Genomic DNA, 21,430 nt, shown 5'->3' on the forward strand with positions numbered 1-21,430 from the left:
AGCCCCCTCAGGCCCAGCCCCACCAGAAAGCCACCCAAACCATGAAGGGAGTGAACTTGGGGCCACCAAATTGCCAGCTCTGGCTTCGGGAATTTTCCAGGGGAAATTAGAAAATTGGCTTCCAAGCTATGCCACCTCCTTCTCTTCCCTCTCCTCTCCTTTCCTCCCTCCTGCAGGCTGCTCCCATCCTGGCCCCGGCCCCAGCCCCAGCCCACTGGGCTTGCAGGGAAGCAGGTGACTGCAATTAGAATTAAATGCTATTGAAAAGGAATCCAAATATTTTTTCTGGCTCCGGTCCCACGAGCTACAAATCTCAGACATCCCCAAGGCGGCTTACGGCGAACACTGCCGATGGCCAGATGGAATTTCCACAAGAGTCAGGCTTCAGGAGGGATGGGGGTGCCAGCCAGGGACCCCAAATCTACAACTCTGAGGTGCCTGGCCTCATTTCATGTTATCAAACCAAAGGTCCAGGAGCCCCTATGTGACTTGGGATGCCCATTTCGGCTACCATGCTTCCCTGAAGCATACTCGCTCGCTCCCTCGATCCATCAGTCAGGGGTGTTCATTGAATGTCTACGCAATGCACAGGACCAAACTAAGCTCTCGGAAGAGTGTGCCGAAAGCAGGACTCCCGTCCCTTGCCCACAAGAAGTGTACAATCCAAGAGGGGAAACAGAAAGTATTTTCAAATAGTAAATCATAGCAAAGAAGAGAAACCACTTTCAGATTCTTAGGTATTTTACACGGCTTTCAAGAAACCCATCAGGAGGATGCAGCTAGTCCCAAATCCCACTGGCCATGATATTCTTTTCTGAGTCCTAGGGTGGGCTCAGGATGGATGGTTGGAGGGCTAAGAATAGATACGTGTTGGAGGTCATTGGCGCGGACCCACTTTCCAGATGGTGACGACCTCGGGTCGGCATGGATTTCAATGCACCTGAGGTTTAGGGAGGAGGATTTTTGGTTAACCAACTTTGTAGATGGAGATTTCTTCCAGTTGTGGCTATTCTCACTCCCAGGGAGCTGCCTTCCCTGCTTGTTGCTTCCCTTTTGAAAAGGAGAACCCCATGGTGAGACAACCGAGTCTCTGATTAATTAATGAGCTCTCTTGATCACGATCATAATGGGGGCACTTGGCTCTCCATTGCCATTTCAATTGCCTGAGAGATTATGAATTCTCTTCATGAAATGAATGACTCATTTGGCAGAGCTGTTCAAATGTGCCCATTTCCCACTGACCTGTGGATGCTGGTATTAGAATCATCGCCTTCTCAAACCCGGGGGCCAAAGACTGAGAAGGCTTGTAGGGCAGAGGGGGAAGAAAGAGTCCAGCATGCCAGGGGGGCAGCAGGTCCATCTTGTCTTGCCCTGAAGGGAGCAGGGAAGCTCAGGACCAAACTCCGTGCCTCGAGTTCCCCGAGGTGGACGATCATTGTCGCCAGGGTATTTTGACAGCCAAGAAACCCTATAAATGCTGAGCAGCGATTTGGTCCCCTTTCCCCCCTGCCCCCCATCCCCCAGGTCAGATCGGGAATCCCGTGAAGAAAGACTGCATCCCCTTTGAAATGGATAGAACCTTGTTTTCCTGATACACGCAAATCCCCTCAGATTTCTGATTCCCTTGATGGGAAGAGAATCGGTGATAGATGTTGAAAGATAAAAGCGGCCCTTTTTTGGTTTATGTTTCATCTTGGGTACATTTCTTCTGCAGCCTATTATTATGGAAAGAGAAAGAAGATCATTAAGCCCCCAATTGGGGAAAACAGTGTGGAAAGTGGACATACCAAGCCAGCCCGGCGCAGGAAACGGCGAAAATCCATTTTTGTGCAGAAGAAAAGGCGATCATCTACAGTAGATTTTACTGCAGCATCTGCAGAGGTACACCCCTGCCACCCCTCCCACACTAAAAGCACCTTTTTCTGACACCCCCAACTTGACTCTGACCCGGTCGGCTATTGTGACCACCAAGTCCACACAGAAAGGCTGACGGCGTAGAGCAGCTAGAAGCAGGAGCCTAGGACAGCACCTAGGCTGTTCTCTAACTTGAAGCAGAGTGTGAGTGGACGGGCGGCTGTCGAGGGGTCGGGAGCAAATGAATGCCGAGTGTGGCACTGTGCGGAGCACCTACTGCTGTTCGGAGGGCCACAAGGGCCCAGAGTCCGCCAAGGAGAGCCCAAGGCTCCCGGTGGTGCAGTGGTGTGGTGAGCTCACTGAGAGGCAGAAAACAAGCAGAAAGCACCCCTTCTCATCCTCCCTTGCGTTGGGCCCACCCCTCTGCCACGTTCACGTGTGCCCTCTTCCTGGCAGGAGAGTGAAGAGGAGGACCCAGATGCCATGGAAGAAGATACGGGAAGCGAGGAGACCAGCTCGGAACTCCGGGACGATCAGACGGACACGTCGTCTGCCGAGGTCCCCTCGGCCCGGCCCCGGAGAGCGGTCACCCTGAGGAGCAGCACGGAATCCGACCGCCCCCCGCCGGTGGAGAGAGCGAGGAGGAGTCGGCGGGCTCCGGCCTTCTCCTACGCCGAGGGAGACTCGGGCCCCCAAGCCAAGCAGGAGGGGACGGAGGTGCGGTAGCCCCAAGTCCTTTGGGTTTGGGTCCGGGCTGCGAACTGCAAGGGGCGGGAGGGGACGTTGGTTTTATTTGGTTCAGCAGGTGTGTCTGAGTAAAGGCACTGTGGACTTCTACAAATTGGACCAACGAGCACACAAAATAATGCCTGAAGCAGTAAAAATGGATCCATTCGGCCAGTTAGAGCCCAGAGGAATTAGGAGTGGGGTGGTCATTCGTCCAGCATTAAGCTCTACAGCACGCTATGGGGAGGAGGAGAGGGTCAGCGGGTGGCAGTGGCGGGGAGAGCCTGGGGTCCTCAGTGCCGTCGGTAGCCGCCGTAACGAAGAGGCTGACCGCAGCCGCTGCTGGAGAACTCCCAGTTCCGTGTGGGCGAGGGGGCCGCTGGTCCCTCAGAGCTCGAGGAGGGTTTTTGAAAGTTGCTCCAGAAAAGCAAAGCCATGAGGATGATGTCACTGGCCTCTGGTTCCAGCCATCGGAAAAGGGCGGCTTGGCCCCGGGTTCCGGCAGTCCCTCCCTGGGCCCCATTGAGCACATTCTTGGAGGGCCCTCTTGTGGTCTGAAAGAGCTGGCTCAAACTCCCCTCCAACCCCCCACCCCCAACCTGGGAATCACGGACCTCTCCAGAGAGTCTGGCTCAGAGAGGAGGAGCAAAGAGATTCTTGCAGTGAGGCCTACCTCGCCAGAGAATTGCACATTCACCTTCTCATTTGGACTTTTGCAGGAAATTAAGCAAGAGGAAGAAGAGAAGCTAGTCCTGGAGAGTAACCCGCTCGAGTGGACCGTGATGGATGTGGTGAGGTTTATTAAACTGACAGACTGCGCTCCGCTGGCCAAAATTTTTCAGGAACAGGTATGGGACTCTGGTGGCTGTCTTTCCCCTGGCTCCCTCTACCCCAGACCCCATGCAGTTCTGGCGGCTGACCCCAGCGGGGTGTCCGGGTGGAAGGGTCTCTGACCGAGGATTGTTTACTGGCCAGTAGCACTCGGTCTCCCACTCTCCTGATCTTCCCCTCCCCGGCGACCGGGAAAAGTTGAACCCGGACCTTGACTTTGAATTCTCCCTTGGAAAAGAAAACATGCCAGGTGTAATGGATGTTATTTTTTTTCATATTTAGAATCAAACATTTTTACCCATTCCAGTAGGAGACTATGTCCCGCTGAGCCTTTTGAAGTGATCGGACACTTGAGCCCTTTCCTGCTCAATCAGCCTTTTAATTACTCTCGTGTACTAATTAGTTATCACCAAGCCAAAGACGTCTCTGCCCATGAGCGGGGGCCTGGAGTCGTCTGACTCGCGATGCTGGTTTGGCTTTTATATGAACCCCAAGGCACCCGGTGGTGGCTGCAGAGGGGGGCCAAAGTCAAAGGGCACGGAAATAAAAAGTCTGTGAGTCCACTCCGGCAGGGATTACTGACTGAGAGACAGTCATAATTACCCAGAAAGAACAATGAACCGGTTGAAAAAATTGTAGCTTGTTAGATCGCTGGTGTCTGACACCATTTCATCCTGAAAATAGGGACAACTGCAAAGGAAAAGACACAGGCTGAACTCCAGTGCATGCAACATCTGTAGCGATTTGGCAATCCTGAACAGAAGCATGTCTATGTGGGGATTTTCCTGGAGTAGGTTTAGATTAGAGAAGCAGCGTGGCTCAGTGGAAAGAGCACGGGCTTTGGAGTCAGGGCTCATGAGTTCAAATCCCAGCTCTGCCACTTGTCGGCTGTGTGACTGTGGGCAAGTCACTTAACTTCTCTGTGCCTCAGTTCCCTCATCTGTAAAATGGGGATTAAGACTGTGAGCCCCAGGTGGGACAACCTGATTCCCCTATGTCTACCCCAGCGCTTAGAACAGTGCTCGGCACATAGTAAGCACTTAACAAATACCAACATTATTATTATTATTATTATTAATAATAATTGAGCATCCGCTTGGTGTAGAGCACTGTATTAGATTCTTGAGAAGAACAGAATAAGGAAAAGACACGATCCCTGCTCACAAGGGACTTATATCCAAGTACAAAACACTATCCTAAATGCTTGGGAGAGTATAATACAACAACAGACAGACCCATTCCCTGCCCACGACGAAGCTCACAGTCTAGAAACCGTCAAGCGCTTAACCGTGTGCCATACACTGTACTAAGCTCTGGGGTAGATACAAGATAATCAGGTTAGACACAGTCCATGTCCCACATGGGGCTCACATAGTCCCCGTTTTACAGATGAGGCAGCTGAGGCACTGAGAAGTTAAATGACTTGCCCAGATCACACAGCGGACAAGTAGCAGAGCCGGGAGTAGAACCCCCATCGTCCTGACTCCCAGGTCCCTTAATTCTCTTTATAATTCAGGGAAAAGTGCTGGGTTTTTTTTCCTTTCTGCCGTAATTACCCAGATAGTTTGTGGCGCTGTGTAGCTTGCTTGGTTGTCAGACCTTTCTCCAGCAGGCTCTACTTGGTTGACATAATGACTCTATTAGAAAGCCAGAAGCCAATACTCTGACACTCCTTTAACCTGATTCTCTGGACTCCTAGTCTCTTGTAGAAGCTGGAAAATTTAGAGAAAGCATCTCAGAGAACTGTTCATTCAGGGTCTGAGTACTGGGATTGTGGCCTAAAGACACACCAGAGTCAAAAATCCCATTTTAACATCGAGTCAACAGGGAACCAGTGTACTTATTTGAACACCTACTGATTGGGAAACACTATACTAAGTGCTTGCCCAAGTTCCCTGCCTTCAAGGAGTTCACTGATGGGGGAAAGAAAGACCAAAATGATTCATCAATAGGGGGAACAGGAAAAACAACAAGCCTAGAACAGGAAGTACTATTAGGGCACGTCAGGATGTAGCTCATCTCTTTTTCTCTTTCCACCATCTTTTAGATTAAATTAAAAGAAAGCTCCTGCAGGAGACCCAGATTTTCTCGTGGGCTCGCCTCTCCATTGCCCTTGAATTCTACTCCGCAGCTGGCTATTTGGTTCCAGATGGCCCTGTTGAGGACTAGCTCACCTGGGGAGGGAGTACCAAGTTCCCCCAGAGATGGGCCCAGTTCCAAGGAATCTCCATCTCCCTCTCCAGTAACCCTCCCCATCATCCCCAGCTAACCCGGTTTTTCTCTCACCAGGACATTGACGGCCAAGCCCTGCTGCTGCTCACCCTGCCGACTGTGCAGGAGTGCATGGAACTGAAGTTGGGACCCGCTATCAAGCTGTGCCACCAGATCGAGAGAGTCAAAGTGGCTTTCTATGCACAATACGCCAACTGACCGTTCAGGCCCCTTGGCCTGGCTGGTGAGGGGAAGGAAGAGGGAGGGGATTCACCCGAAGGCTACTTGCTTTCCAAGCAGGGAGTTGAAATGTGCAGCCCCGAGACACCTCTGTAAAGGATGCATCCCACCCATTTGCCCTCTCCCACCAGGCCTGCTCAACATTTCCATGTTTCTAAAGCACATCCAATTGCTGCCGTAGCCGCTTCTCAAGAGCGGAACTGAGTGTGCTACGAGGTGGCCCACCTCAGCCTGACGGACGCTCCGGTCTCTGCCTCCGCTACCCTCCCGTTGAGATTCTCCAACCAGCCAGATGCATTTCCACAAGGAAAATGTTTGGGATCAAACCGGTTTGTTCTTCATCCAAACAGGATAATGGGCTCTGCTGAACACAAGTGATCCTCGAACGCACTCCTTACACACTTCTTTCATATTGAAATGTGTGTGTGGGGTGGTGTAGAGTGACCTTTGGCTCTGTTGCCCTTTACCCTTCTTGGTGGTCAATCTTTTTCTGTCTTGTGCCAGTGAGAGCCTTGCAGGCCCTAGTAACACAACCCGATCGATAAAGAAGCTGAATCGTAACTAAAGCTCCATTCTGGGCTGGAACTTGTCGCGCAGAAGAAACATTTGAGAAGAAAAGAGACTCGAAGCAGCAGCGGAGCCAAATGTGATGTTGGACCCCCCCCCCCTTTGTCCCACCCAATTTCCCTGGAACCGGGTCAGCTCGGGGGTAGGTTCATTCACCGTCCGATAGCAACGAGCCCAGAAGGTGAAAGCACATGAAGAGATGTGTAGGCTTCTCAAAATCCACATCCATAGGGGCAGGAGCAGGATTCAAGGCAGAAACAATTGGGCTGGGGGGATCCCAGATGACTCACACCTGGAGGCCTGGGGCCTGGTTGGCCACAATGTCTGTGGTCACCCTCCCACCTCGACCCCCCGCTCTCCCAGAAACTGCTCGGGTAGGGAGGCTTGGAGGGGCGAGGCAGGAGGGCCCACAGAATCAGGCACATCAAAGCAATCCCCTCTCCATCCTCCATCTTGCTATGAAAAGGGTAGCTTCCCCCATCATGAACCTCCCTGCAATTCCTCTCAGTACAGGATTTAAGGGAGTCCTTTTTCAGGTTCCTGTCATCTCTGCCTACTCCGCCTCGACATTCAATGAAGACAGATTTTTTTTTCCTTGGCACCATTAAAGGTCTCACTTCCTTTTTTTGACCTTTGCCTATCATCATCAAAAAAACTTCTCCCTGGCTTGGGGCCCCAGCGTTCCTTGACCGCTTAAACTTTGGTGAGTCTCCTTTCCCTTCCCCCCAAGTTTGGAAGCAGCTCGGGACGTTACCTCTGCATCAGTAGCTGGTTTGGATCCCCAGCGTGCTATCCAAGGAATCGTTTTAGTCCTCTGTGGATCTGAAGAACTCCCCAAGTTCCCCAAGGAATCAAGTCATTCAGAGGTTAGGCTCAAAAGCCATTAAAAACTGGTGCTTTTTGAAAGGATCGACCTTGATCACTAGGTATCTTTCTCCCCTTCCCCGCCCCTCCTCCCCCCAAAAAACTGCTGTAATTCTCTTAAAGCCATAATTTTGGCTCAGTTCCTTGAGGGAGAATGTGAAGGCTTTTTTACCTGTTTAAAAGAGCGACCAGAGATAGAATAATAAAGTGTTTGGAGCTAAAATGAGAGGAGAAGAGAAATCGCCATTTCTCGTGGAGTTGAGCCCTTTTGCTTTTGACAGAAAACAGAAAGCAAAGTTCTAAACCTCGAGTGCACGGATTTTATAATGGGGTCCCCAATGGGTCATTAACTGGAACAATGCCAGAGGGGCCTATTGTACTGTGAGAATCATAGGCCATGACTCATGGTTAAGTTGCAGTAGCAGTTCCCCTTCTGCAAACTAGAGTTTTGTGGCCATCTGATTTTCCCTCGCCTGCCGCCTGTCGCCTTCTAGCCTTAAACACTCAGTCCAGGAAGCAACTGAGCCGTGATCGTTCCCGTTTCAAGAAAACCGGGACCTTCCCCGTGCTGAATCCTGACTGGGTTTGCAGAGGGGTCTCTGTGAACCAAGCAGGTCTTGAGTCTTTGGGATCTGGAGGGAGGAGGGGCTACCAGCAGCCCCGCAGCACACTCTGCTGATGTCCTGCTCTTCTGTCCACCCCACTTGCCCTTCCTTGTTCGTCAGGAACTGCGTACTGATGGCCAGAGAGGAATTACAGAGCGGAGAGGGCATGTAGACTGAAGGCGGTAGGAGGTGAATCCTACCCAGCAACTCGGGATAAGCAAGCTTTCTGACTTGGTCTCACCTCGCAGTCTCCCTCCACCAACCCAGTCCGGAAGCCATTCCCGTCTCCAGGACCTCCAACGAGGGACAGGTGGGCAGATGCTATCTGTGATGCCGACATCTCTGCTCGGGAGGTATCAAAAGACAGACACCTCATGTCCCTGACCTGCCCTAGTCTCCCTTGGCCATCAGCTGCGACGGGGGACATTTGGTCAGGAGTAGTTTGCACCCTCCGGTCTTGCCGGCAAACCTGTCACCTGCCAGCCGGACCTTTTGTTTTGGGCCTGTGGAGCAGCGAGACTAATGGTTGGCTTGTTCCCGGGACCATCTCTGCATCACATCTCCAGAGAAAACCCAAGACGAGGTCAGGTACCATCGGGCCGTAGGCGAAGCCTTTGGTTTGCTCTGCCATCACGGCTCGTGTCCTCCTTCTGCTCCCCTCACTCTGGGGAGCCCGGCAGTGTACGAGGTTGCGGGGGATCCTGATGTGGGCGAGCTGTGCAGGGAATTGGGAAAGGGGGGGACTGGCGGAGTCCATTGTCAAGGTTTTGCTGGTTCCCTGCCAGGAGCCGCAGCCGGCAAGCTCTGCACTAAGCTGAGCGTGGAATTCATCCCCATTTGGAGCCACTGCTTGGGCCAGAATCCCACCTTACAGAATGTGTGGCTCAGCCCCTAGACGGTAGCTCTATGGGAAGCTGCTGCTGGCCTGAGGCAGCCTTGGCATTCTCACCTTCCAAATTCCCAACACCACCCCGGGCCCTGTGGGCCCTGGACCACAAGCTCATGGAGTTGCTCCAAATTCCTCCCAATTCCCTCCTCCTCTTCTGCCCATCTCTGGACTCAGGACTCCCCATCCCCTTCCCGTGCGGCCCCCACCCTGGACTGCCCCACTCTCCTCCCCCTCCCTCTGCTGGCCCACGTGGAGTGTGAACAATAGAGCAAAAAACAAGAAATGTCTGGGATCATGGGCTGAGATAGTCACTTGGGTGTATTCTCAACCCAGACCAGAATCAGGGGCGGTTTTAGCTTCAGTGCAAACAAAGCTTTGTCATCTCGCCTGTTTTGTGGGTGGGAGGTGTCAGATAGATGGGGCAGGGAGAGGGTTGACCAGCAGGGGGCATGGGAGAACCACACAGAGGCTTTTGGACTGGTTCCCCATTGACCCTTGAGGGTGAGAGAAGACAATTCACTGATCAGGTTAGGAAATAACCTGTATGAGTTAGGGCCCTTGCTCATTGTCAGAGCAGAGCCGGAGAGAAGGGTGGGTGGGTGGGGGGTGAGCAATCCATAGTTTGGGGTGGAGGAGGGACTTCAGACTTTTCCATTTCTGGAGCCTTGTAGATGATAAGGGGCCCAGATAACAAAGCTTCTATTGTGTATTCTGGGTGCAGTGAAAAGTCTTCTCTCCCACTGCTTCTCCTTTCCTCTAAAGGTGTTAATTACAAGATGGAACCAAGAGGCTGAGCAGAGAGATGGGGCCATTCTAATGAAGCCCCACCTGAACCTCCCCGGCCCTGGGGGGCAAGCTTGGACTTTGGCAGATGGGGACAGCCTCTTGGCGTTTTTTTTCTTTCACCCAACTATCTGCGCTAAGCAACGTTTCCCATGAAACAGCTATGCTTTGGAAGCACTAAGGTTTTTCATACTTATTTTGTAACAACAGTTTCTATTTCTTTACTGAGTGTACATAGGCCTGAGAACAGAAACCGTGGGCTTTGGATAAGGTTAACCCGTGATGTGGAGATTTTAAATGTCCAAATTGCTTATTCGTCAAGATTGTGATTCCAGTGTCCCCACCCTAATCCGTTTGGCTTTTAGGATCTGTAATGGTACATGCAGTGACGTGAGTTGAAGGAAGTCGGTTACTTGAAGAAACCTTTGGATATGGGGGGAGGAGGGGAGGAGAGAGGGAGAGAGCACACAAGTGCAAACCTAGGCTCCTGGGTGTCTCTTTGGTGCAATAATCCAGCAGCCAATGAAAGGTAGGTAGTGTCGTGGCAACTCTTTGAGGTTTTTGTTTTCCGCTCTAAATGCGCTATTTGTTTTTGTGTAAGAAGCCCTGTGAAAAGGAATCTTTGCCCCTTTCTCCTCGAGGAACACTGAAGATGGTTCAGTTCTATAAATGCATAAATGCTTTTCTGTCATTTCCTTCAGCTCCAACCCCCAGCCCAGGGTACCGGCAGCACACTGACTATGGCAAGAACAAGTAATTAGTCGGGGACCCTTTGTTTTCCCTTGCCCCACTCCCTCCTCAACGAAGGCTGTTTGCCTGGCTATTGCTGAGCTGGCCAATCAATCAGTCAATCACTCAGTGCCTCTTACTGAGGGCTTACTGCGTGCAGAGTATTGTACTAAGCACTTGGGAGAGCACAGAAGAGATGGTTGTCCTCGAGGGACTTACATTCGAAAGGGAAAGCTGGTCTACTTGTTCTGTCCAGCCCCCTCTTTCCTGCGCTGTGGTACTCTCCATTTTCTAGAATTGATTTCTTAAAACGGCAGCGGAGGTGGTTAAGGTGTGTCCCCCATAAGAGCGGAAGCAGGACAGGAGGCCCAGCCAAGGAATCCCAGCTGCCTCGCCTGCACAAAAGAGCAATGGAACGAGGCAGAACCCCTCGGAGTCCATCTTTTCCAAAGAGGCCACCGGAGACTGGGAAGTCAGGGCCAGATGGGTTAAAGAGGATGGGGACAAGAGACAACCGTTTTGTCTAATGTATCGTCAGAAACGGGAACTAGCATGTCGTCTACACAGCATAAACCATTCCTAGTGGCGAACGTTGAAAGCTCTATCTAGCGATGTTTTGCATTCCAGTTTGAATAGTTTGTATTGAAATCGATTCCTATGTGGTGTATCCTTTGGTGTGTAAAAGAGGAAAAAAGGAAAAAAAATCGATGGTGTTTTTACTTTGAAAATTTTCAGGGCACGGGGCATGTGGTTCAGTTTGCTGTAATACTATATTCTGTATATATGATTTCATGTAAATAAATGAAAATCTATATTCAGAGTTATATTTTAATTTTTATTCTAAATGAAATAAATCCCTTTTTACTTGAAGACTTGTAAGCCACATTGTTAATAAAGTAATAATAAATGCTATTATCTCCTGGGTTTTGATTCAGTTTTAATGATGACCAGCTATGACAGCAATACTGTAGCAAAAATTTTTGGAGTCCATTGTTTCCTCACTGGGCTGTGCTTTGTGACTTTTTCCAAGTTACTTAAACTCTCTCAGCCTAATGATGATAATAATAATAATGCCAGTTGTGTTTAATTAAATGCTTGGCGCATAGTAAGCACTTAGCATTGGGATATATGTAAGATAAACAGTATCTACATGGGGCTCACGGTCTAAGTAGGAAGGAGTACAGGTATTGATTTCCCATTCTGCAGTAAGAGAACTAAGGCACAGAGAAGTTAAGTGACTTGCCCAAGGTCACACAGCATGTTCATGGCCCAGGCTCTTTTCCATCACACCATGCTGCTCATTTGCCCAAAACCCAACTGTGGTATTCAGGTTTGATGATGATGAGAAATAAGAACTGTATATGTGAGAATTTGGGCCAGAAGCCGCTTGGCCTGGTGGAAAGATCATGGGCTGGAGAATCAGAGAAACTGGGTTAATAATAATAATAATGTTGGTATTTGTTAAGCGCTTACTATGTGCCGAGAACTGTTCTAAGCGCTGGGGTAGACATAGGGGAATGAGGTTGTCCCACGTGGGGCTCACAGTCTTAATCCCCATTTTACAGATGAGGGAACTGAGGCCCAGAGAAGTTAAGTGACTTGCCCACAGTCACACAGCCGACAAGTGGCAGAGCTGGGATTCGAACTCATGAGCCCTGACTCCAAAGCCCATGCTCTTTCCACTGAGCCACGCTGCTTCTCATCCTGTTCTAATCCTGACCCTGCCACTTCCCTGCTGGGTGACCTTGGACAAGTCATGTAACTTCTCTGGGCCTCAGTTTGCTCATCTGAAGAATGGGATACAACATTCACTCTCCCTCTGTCTCAAAATATGAGCCCCACATGGGACTGAGATTGTGTCCTATCTGCTTCTATGGTATTCCCCAATGCTTAGTACAGTGCTTGGCCCAGAGTAAGCACTTAAACAAATGCCTCAGTTATTGTTACTAATAGATGGATAGCAGATTCCCATCTACACATCTACCAAATCCCACTTGCCTTTCATGACTAGAATGAGCTGTCTTCACGGCCTAGATTTACCAGGTCATCGCCCGCCTTCTGCTGTACTCTGCGCCGGGCAGCAATGTGAGAAGAGGAACCCCGGGGGGAAGGAAGGAAAGTCTTCCCCCACCAGGTGCTGTCAAGGCCCAGAGAGAAGATACACTTAGTAAGTGGCCCGAGGTCCACGTCAAAGGGGCCGCTTACACGCACGCAGTCCGGTGAATTGTTCGAGAAGACAGGACATTTTGTCAGCGAGGAGAAAATACAGCTGCAAATAATAAATGGGCTGTGGAGATTTACAAGGAAATAATTCCATCAAGGGGTTTTTTATGATGTCCACAGCAGCTTGAGATGGAATTCGTTCTGCACAACTCATTACAGCTCATTTGTTGTTCTGAGCTCCAGTGTCCAGAAAACTCATGTAACTGACACGTCTAAATGGTGTTAAAAAAAATGCCAACCACCGCCATCCATCATCCTGAGGTCAGATCGATGCCTGACGCTTTTTTCGGAAGCATGGTTGGTTATACAGTTACTGCCACCACCTACGTGTGATCTGTGGAACGGTGACGGCGAAAGGGATGTGTATGTGAATATGCCCATGAGAAAATCATTCCAAGAGGTTTGGACTCTCTTGGAAAGTCTCCAGGAGATCGGGGACCTGAGAGGTTTTATGAGAGGGCTGGGACTCAGAGATCAATGAATCTACCGATAGGCCCTGCAGCTTGTTGCTGGACAGCAAGGTTGTACAGCCTCTAAACAGATGTTCCAGAAAAAAAAAAAAAAATTCCAGGAGCCCAACACTGCTCTCCAGGTTTCTGAGCACTCATTGTTGCAGATGGCCCAGAATAATAATAACACGGGGCTCACAGTCTAAGTAAGAGAGAGTAGGATTCCACCTCCATTTTACTGACAAGGAAACGGAGGCACAGAGAAATGATATCCCCAGGAGATTGTACAGCAGGCAAGGGTTGGGATTAACCAAGTCCGCTGACTCCCAGGCCCATGCTTTTTCCACTAGGCCATGCTACTTCTCAGAGTGTTGAGACCAAACAGAAACTACTCCGCACTATTCATATGGTGCAAAAATAAACTCCTGCCCTCAAGGAACCAAAGCTGCTACAGTGGAGAAGAGGAATCATAAATGCATACATAGTAAAAGAGCATTTTAACAGGAAAAAAATACAAGCCCAGGTGGAGAGAAACAGAGAAGAGCATCCATAAGACGGCAGAGTAGGCTAAGGCGATGGTATGATCAGGAGAGGTGGGCATTGGTGGCACAATGAGGATATCCCTCAGACTAGATTAGTTCTGGGGCCAGAAAAGGAATTCAGGAGAGTCTGACAATAGGGAAGGGAGACCTGGAGTTGGGCTTGGGATCGGGAGGGGAGCAAGAACTGCCGGTGAAAGGGGTGGCAGGAGAGAGCATGGGCTGAGTTGGAAGAGGAAGCCACAGACTTCAGAAGAGAAGAGTTGCTTAGAGTAAACTATAGAGCGAGTCACGGATCCTGATCGTCTCCCAGTTCCAGCCTAAGACCAGCAGGCCACCCTTGCCGCTTTCCCACAGCAATCCAAAGCAACGCAGACCAGCTTGAACTGCTACGACCCAACAGGCCTCGGGCCCAGAGAGAGGGACTTCGTTTCTCAGACGGCCTGTGGTGTTCTCAAGGGTGGGGGTTATTCAGTTCGTCAGGGTCGGGGAGTATTAGCGTCCAAGAGGAAGGCAGGAGAAGTATCTGTGAAATGTTTGGTATCGCCGTGGGTCCATTATACAATGGATACGTTTGTTCATCACAATGCTGGTGATTGATCGGGGGAAGCTACTCTTATTTGCATAGTTTCCTTATCGCTTTTGTGCGGTGCCTATATTTTTCCCCATGTTATGGATTATAAATGTGACAGAAAGTTGGGCAAATTACAGTCTTTGGAGCATTAATTGTCTGTTTCTAAGAGATTAATTATATAGTAGTTCATACACCCACAGACTGGTATTAGCACAACAGAAATTATTTGCCAGCATCTCTTGATGAAAGCCCTGCTCAGTCTGAGCTGAGTATAAACAGAGGTGAAGTGGTGGGGAGGGGAGGGAAAAGGGAAAAACAGGAAGCAAAAGTAGGGAGAGAGAGGGAGATGGCCGAGAGAGGGTGATGGGGAGGTAAAGGGAAGGAGAGGAGGTCGGGATGGGGAGAAAGGGAGAGAGACCAGATCAGAAGGGAAAACTTTTAACTGAAATTTCGCTGTTGTGCACTGTCCACAAAAACAGCCCACAACCCGCCCATTTAGACAGTGAGCCTCCTGTGGCCAGGGACCACCCCTGAACCACCATCTCCATTTCCCTTCCTGACCCTCAGTACAGTGCTCTGCATCCTGGAAGGCTGAAATAAGTGTCATTACCCTTCCTCCTCCTCTTCCCTCTGGAGTAACTGCCAGTTCACCTTGGGGCCCTTCTCTTTTATCCTCTCAGGCAGCTGCCTCCAAGGTTTAGAGCAGATTTGGGAATAGGAGGCTGCTCCTTTTCTCAGAACTGACTGGCTGCCTGGCCCCATTTTCATAGTTAAACCCATTCACAGAAAGGACTCAGAATCCGTTTTTCGCCTGTTTATGTCTGCCCACCTTCCCAAAGAGCCTAACGCAGTGCTCAGGACACACTAGGTGCTTATTAACAATGGTGACTATTATTACTAGTAGTGGTATTAGAAACAGGATATTTATTAAGGTCTGACTAGGTGCCAAGCCCTCTGAGTGCTAGGGTAGATATGAGATCATTGGATTGGATACAGTCCACCGAGCTTAAAATCTAAGAGCAGGTATTTTAGCCCCATTTTACAGATGAGGAACCTGAGGCCCTGAGAGGGTGGCTCTTCCAAGGTCACAAAGAAGTCCAATACTCCCCGTGCTGTAGGTCATGCTGCCTCCTAGTAACTGTAAATACAGTTGATGTTGATGGAGGTTGTACTGCTAGGCACTTTATAAGCGAGCATTGATTTCACCAGTAGGATTGGCCTCAAAGGAGGTGAGAAGCGTAGGCCCGGGAGTCGGAGAACCTGGCTTCTAATTCTGACCACCACTTGCCTGCTATAATAATAATAATAATGATGATGATGAGGGTATTTAAGTGCTTACTATGTGCCAAGCACTGTTCTAAGCACTGGGGTATATACAAGGTAATCAGGTTGTCCCACATGGGGCTCACCGTCTTAATCCCCGTCTTACAAATGAGGTAACTGAGGCACAGAGAATTTAAGTGGCTTACCCTAAGTCACACAGCGGACAATCGGCGGAGCTGGGATTAGAACCCACGACCACTGACTCCCAAGCCCGTGCCCTTTTCACTAAGCCACGCTGTTATGTGATCTGGGGCACGTAACTTCTCTTTGCCTCGGTTCCCTCCTCTGTATAATAGGGGTTTCAATGCCTGTTCTCCCTCCCCTTTAGACTGTGAGCCCCATGTGGGACAGGGACTGTCTGATCTGATTCTCTTGAATCTCCCCCAGCGGTGAGCATCTTCTACTGTGCTTTCCCAGATGCTTAGTATAGTGCTTTGCACAAAGTAAGTGCACAATAAATGCATCTGAATGATTGGACACAGTCCCCAGTCTAACTAGGAGGATGTAGGATTGAATCCTCATTTTACAGATGAGGTAGCTGAGGCACAGAGAAGTAAAGTGACTTATGCAAGGTCACACAGCAGACATGTGGCAAAACTGGGATTAGAACCCAGGTCCTCTGACTCCCAGGCCTGTTCTCTTTCCCCTAGGCCACATCACTTCTGGAAGGTGGTTCCAGATGGGGGAAGAGGGTGAATGTGGTGGGTCAAGGCAGTCCCTGGCACCAATGGGATCAAGCAGGGTCCAGTGCATAGCATAGTGCTCCGCACACAGTAAGCATCGGACAAATACTGCAATTACTATTAGTAGTAGCATTATATTATACGGTACATTCACGAAATGTATTCATATTAATGTCTGTCTCCCCCTCTAGACTGAAAGCTCATTATGGACAGAGAACCTGTCTGCTATATCTGTTGTACTGTACTCTCCCAAGCGCTTAGTACTCTGCTGTACACGTAGTGAGCGCTCAATAAAAACGACTGATTGACACATTCCAGCAGCCAGGTGACATTTATGTATTTTCTAGAAGTCCTTTTTATGGGAGGAAATCAAATGACTCTTCTTCAAGGGGGTGATGGGAGGGGCAGTGGAGTGAGGAGACAGTAGAGACTGTATGAGGCTGAGCTGATATTCGAGTGAAGAGTAGCACACTCTTTTTCACTGAAACCTGGCCCTCAGAGATTCTTCTGGGACTTGGGAACTCAAATTGTCTTATTAAATTGTGCAGAAACTGACACATTCCAAACAAATACAGACTGTAATCATTGGAGAGTGCACAATAATCTGGCAGGATGGAAATTACAAATGATAATATTTCCCTCCAAGAGAATGAAATATGCAAGGGAACAATTTACGACAGAGCCTGTGTAATCCCTCGGTGACTATTTTTTTAATGGTATTTGTAAAGCACTTAGTGTGTGCTACGCACGGTACTAAGTACTGGGATAGATACAAGAAAATTGAATTGCACGTAGTCCTTGCCCCGCATAGGGCTCACAGTCTTAATCTCCATTTTACAGAGGAGGTAACTGAGACACAGAGAATTTAAGTAACTGTCAGCAAGGTATCCTGCCACACTCGTGTCCTTCCCAGTTAATAAGAATCGCAAAAAATTAACTTGGAAATAATTCTAAAATTTCTCGTAAAGTTCAACAGCTAATATCAAAATGAACTAGCTCCTAGCAGCATTAATCTTTCAGAGAGACTAAGCAGGCTTACTGACATGCCTAGAAAATTCCTTGATTTTTTTGCTCTTTCCCAAGATGCTGCCAGTGGATGCTTTCGATTCAGCAAACTATTATACAGAGCCGACAGGAAGACAGCAATTTTTACTCATTTATTCAATCTTCCATCTTTCCTTCTGTTTGCTACGGGCAACCGTATCCCTATTTTATTCTCCCTCTCCCACTAATTGTAAATAAATTGGGACTGGAGCAAACTCAGTATCAGCTCTGCAGCCCCAAGAGGTTGAACCCCCAAAGAACAGGAAAGCATGGTGGTAATAATACCTGTGGTACTTGTAAGGGCTCACTCCGTGCTAAGCACTGTACTAAGGACTGGGGTAGATATAAGATATAATCAGGCCTAACACAATCTCTGTCCTACATGGGGCTCACAGCCTAAGAAGGTGAACGGTATTTAATTCCCCCTTACATAAATGAGGAAACTGCGGCCCAGAGAAGTCAAGTGACTTTCCCAAAGTTACGCAGCAGGCAGAGCAGAGATTAAAATCTAAATCCTCTGACTCCCAAGCCTTTGCACTTCCCACTAGGGCATATTGCTTTTCCAGTGCCAACTCTTTTCTCTTTGGTTGGCCTCATGCTGAGTCTTGGGCTCCGGGCAAATGTGGGGACCCTGGGCTTTAAGTCATCTTTGCCTCAAATTCACCTCTCTGACTGCCGAGCATCTAGGGACTGTGCCCTGAGAGCTTCCAGGACCACAGCCCAGAGGGAAAGAGCACCGGAAGGTCTGCACAGCAGCTTCTGGCCCCTTTCCAAGAGTTTAAAGACTTCTTCCCAAAGCCACACTGAGTTCGGGCCCAAGTGCTCACCCCGGGGGGCTGCGGGAGAAGGTGGCAAAGGAAAGCAATGCTCCCATAGCAACAAAAACCTGGGGAAGGCACTGCAATCCTCCATCACTGCACGCCTCCTCCTCCTCAACAATTTACTGAGCACCCTGAGGGTCAAAGCCCCATGCCTGCCAAACATAAGCCCCCCTCACCCCTATCAAAGTCACCAAACAAGTAACTTTCCCTTCCCCTTGCCAATGTCAGTAGACGCCCCGCCTGTCCTGCCGAAACTGCCACGGTAAGTGCCTTTCAGACATATGTAAATGATCAATACATAATAATAAAAATAATTCTAATCTCAATCAATTTATTGTCTACTACATCCCGAGCACCATAGCATGTGCTGGGATAGATAGGGGACAATCAGCTAGGACACAGTTCCTGTCCCACCCAGGGTTCACAATCTACAAAGGCAACATAATAGCTTTATTTGTTCCTAACAGCACTGCAAAGATTGCAAGGATTTTCAGTCAGTCAGTTAATCATACTTATTGAGTGCTCACTGTGTGTAGAGCACTGTACTACACATATAGGAGAGGACAATATAACGGCACATTCCCTGCCCTCAAGGAAGAATCTTCCTCTCCACCACGCTTTAGGGTTCAACACCTCCCTTGGTCTTAACAACAAATTTCCCAATCTGTTTTCTCCCAATATTCCTCTGCTTCATCCTCGCGGATCTAGCAGCCCCAGAAATGTCCAGAAAGTTTCTCGCTGCTTAAGAAGTAATGATAAAAACTACTGGGTATTTCCTCCCCACTCCGAAACCGGGGGGGGGGGGCACATTTGATCTTGGAAAACGCAAGATGCTTTATTGCATTCTCCCAAGCACTTAATACAGTGCTCTGCACGTAGTAAGCATTCAATAAATGCAGTTGATTGAGTCACTGAAACTCTGGGACATTTTAGGCTGGATGTGAAACTCAGATCGCTTGGCGATTTCATCCCAGGGGCTTTACTCTCTCACCGATGTTGATCTTCCAGGCCTCAGTTTGGGGGACTTTTAAGCATTCAATGATGTTCAGTGCAGCAAAACTTCAGCGTCTAGACTAGAAGCTCCTTGTGGGCAGGGAACGTGCCTCCCCACTCTGATTTACTGTACTCTCCAAAAGGGCTTAGTCTGGTGTTCTGCACACAGGGAGGGCTCAATATTGATTGATTGACTTGATTCCAGCAGTAACTCTTCTATAAATGGGGCATTTGAGCCTCGGCCGGTCCTTTCTCTGAGGATCCAAACTAAATGCACCTCTTGCTCCGATACGTGAGCTCTGCCAAAACGTCACGCTTGGCACACACCTTTAACTTTAACAGCCAGCCATTCCTCCATTGCAGAGCCCTCTCTCTTTATGAATCTCAGTTAAGTGGAGTTTGCAGAAAAGACACTCGCTCTGCACAGCTGCTATTTTATTGAATCAATTCTATTTTTTTATGACACCCTGCCCTTTTGTGCACAGTGCTGGCGGGGTTTAATCCTTTATTGGGTGTTTATAGAGCCATTATCCTCTATCTAACTGTGGCAAGATGGTTAGCTGGTGACCAGAAAAGTCTGCAGGTGCATCAGGAGTTTCTGGGCAGTCAACATCTAGTGGCAGGTGACCTTCTGCCCTTCCTGCTCCCGTTCACCGTACCTCCTCACCTCCATCTGGCCCGGTGGAGTTTCAGAGCAGCTACAGTCAGTCTGGAGGCTCTTGGGGAATACGCTTCCTGCCGCTTTCAAAATCCTATACGGACTTGGAGGGCAGGGTGTCCCGTGGAGCCCTGTTCCAGCCACGACTTTCTCTCTCGGCTTTTTGGAAGGACGGTAATGACTGAAATTGCTATCAACATTTCCAGCTGAAAGACTGCAACTTGGAAATGGGATTTCCCCCTCTCTCCTCCTTAATGAGCTCTTTATTCTAGGTGCCAATGCCCTGCAGTGGAAAGTGAGAACGGGCAATTGTTTTCTGTGTTTTACACCCTCCGATGCTCACACCTTCTTTGCTCGAGCCCCATCCCCCGCTGCCAGGAACACTTTGAAATTCCTCTGCATCATCCTCAGCCCTCCTGTATTTTTATTCGTTCCACTACAAGATCAACGATATATTTTGACTTCACCGTTTATGAGTATCTTTATGTCAGCCTCCTCCATTAGAGCATAAGGTCCTTGTGGGGAGGGACTGCATCAATTCTTGATTTTGTTCTTCCCAAGGGAGTGATGGTTAACTCTCCAGCAGAAAGTCAGTGCACTTTTGGCCACGCTGGATAAAACTGCTCCACCTTCTTCGCTACCTGAGTTTCCACTAAGAAATCACTGGGGACACATAGCTTGTTTTTATTTATGAGACTCACTTTTGATCCTTATTTTTGTTAGAACCGGTTTAGGCTACTGCAGAGGTGTGGGTTCTGTGGAAATGTTTGTCGTTGTCCTCTGCTTACACTCAAACGATTCAAGTTGAGCTGGGGATTTGTATGCATTGTGTCAGGAGAGTACTGGCACTCTCTCCTCTTGTTCTCCATCCACATTACTTTTGCAAATAGATTTCCCAGGCTGGAAATTCATTTCAATATTTATTTTCAACTGCACTTCATTATGTTATTGAGCAACGTGAGGCCGTCTTTCTTTTTTTACTTACGAGTTGGAATAGACTTCACTGAGCACTAATCATACCCAACCCCCTCTTCACCCTTTTTTCTTTATGCCACTCAGTAAATACTATTGATTCATTAAAAGTCACTTTAGAATCTGAACAATCCCACCCTAATCTGGACAATTATCACCATTAATAATAATAGACTGAATTTACCTAGGGCATAATCTAGGTGAGATCTCTCTGTATGGCCTAGTGGAAAGACCATGGGACTGGAAATCAGAGGTCCTGGGTTTTAATTCCAGTACTGCCAACTGCTTTCTGTGTGACCTTGGACAGGTCATTTAACCTTTCTGTGCCTCAGTTTCCTCATCTGGGAAAATGGGCATAAGATTCCTGTTCATCCTCTTACTTAGCCTGTGAGCCCCTTGTGGGACAAGGACTGTGTCAGACTTGACTATCTTAAATCTACCCCTGTACTTAGTTCAGAACTGAGCACATGGAAACCACTTGAAAGACAGTACAATTATTATTTTTATTAGCAGTAGTAGTAGTAATAATAACAATAATAATAGATTTTATTAAGCACTTTCTCTGTGCAGAGCACTTAACTAAGGATGCACTATACCTGACAAGATCCCTGCCCTGAAGAATTTACATTCTAGTGGAGAAGTTTATAATCTTATTACATGCTAGATTACATGCTCCTGCAGCGTAGGGATTGTGCCTACCAACTCTACTGAACTATCCCAAGTGCTTAGAACAGTGCCCTGCACATAGAGAGTTCAGTAATACCACTGGCTGACAGGTTGATTGGTTCTTTCAGCGCATTTCCACCACAGCTGCTGAAGTTTAATGCTGATATATTTTTTTCTGTGGTATTT

At 48.7% G+C, this 21,430-nt stretch overlaps 1 protein-coding gene across 2 annotated transcripts in view; it reads left to right on the forward strand.

Moving 5' to 3' along the window:
- SFMBT2 (Scm like with four mbt domains 2) overlaps window positions 1-7,091 on the forward strand; it is a 144,858-nt gene extending 137,767 nt beyond the window's left edge. For both annotated transcript variants that reach the window (XM_029077746.2, XM_039913902.1), the window contains 4 exons: window positions 1,715-1,881; window positions 2,311-2,571; window positions 3,300-3,428; window positions 5,701-7,091. In XM_029077746.2, coding sequence (XP_028933579.1) covers window positions 1,715-1,881; window positions 2,311-2,571; window positions 3,300-3,428; window positions 5,701-5,841 — 698 coding nt within the window. In that variant the 3' untranslated portion in view covers window positions 5,842-7,091. The remainder of the gene's footprint in view (window positions 1-1,714; window positions 1,882-2,310; window positions 2,572-3,299; window positions 3,429-5,700) is intronic.
- Window positions 7,092-21,430: the final 14,339 nt, after the last annotated feature.

This window comes from Ornithorhynchus anatinus, chromosome 13, assembly GCF_004115215.2.
Source record: "Ornithorhynchus anatinus isolate Pmale09 chromosome 13, mOrnAna1.pri.v4, whole genome shotgun sequence".
In the NCBI taxonomy this organism is placed as follows: Eukaryota; Metazoa; Chordata; class Mammalia; order Monotremata; family Ornithorhynchidae; genus Ornithorhynchus; species Ornithorhynchus anatinus.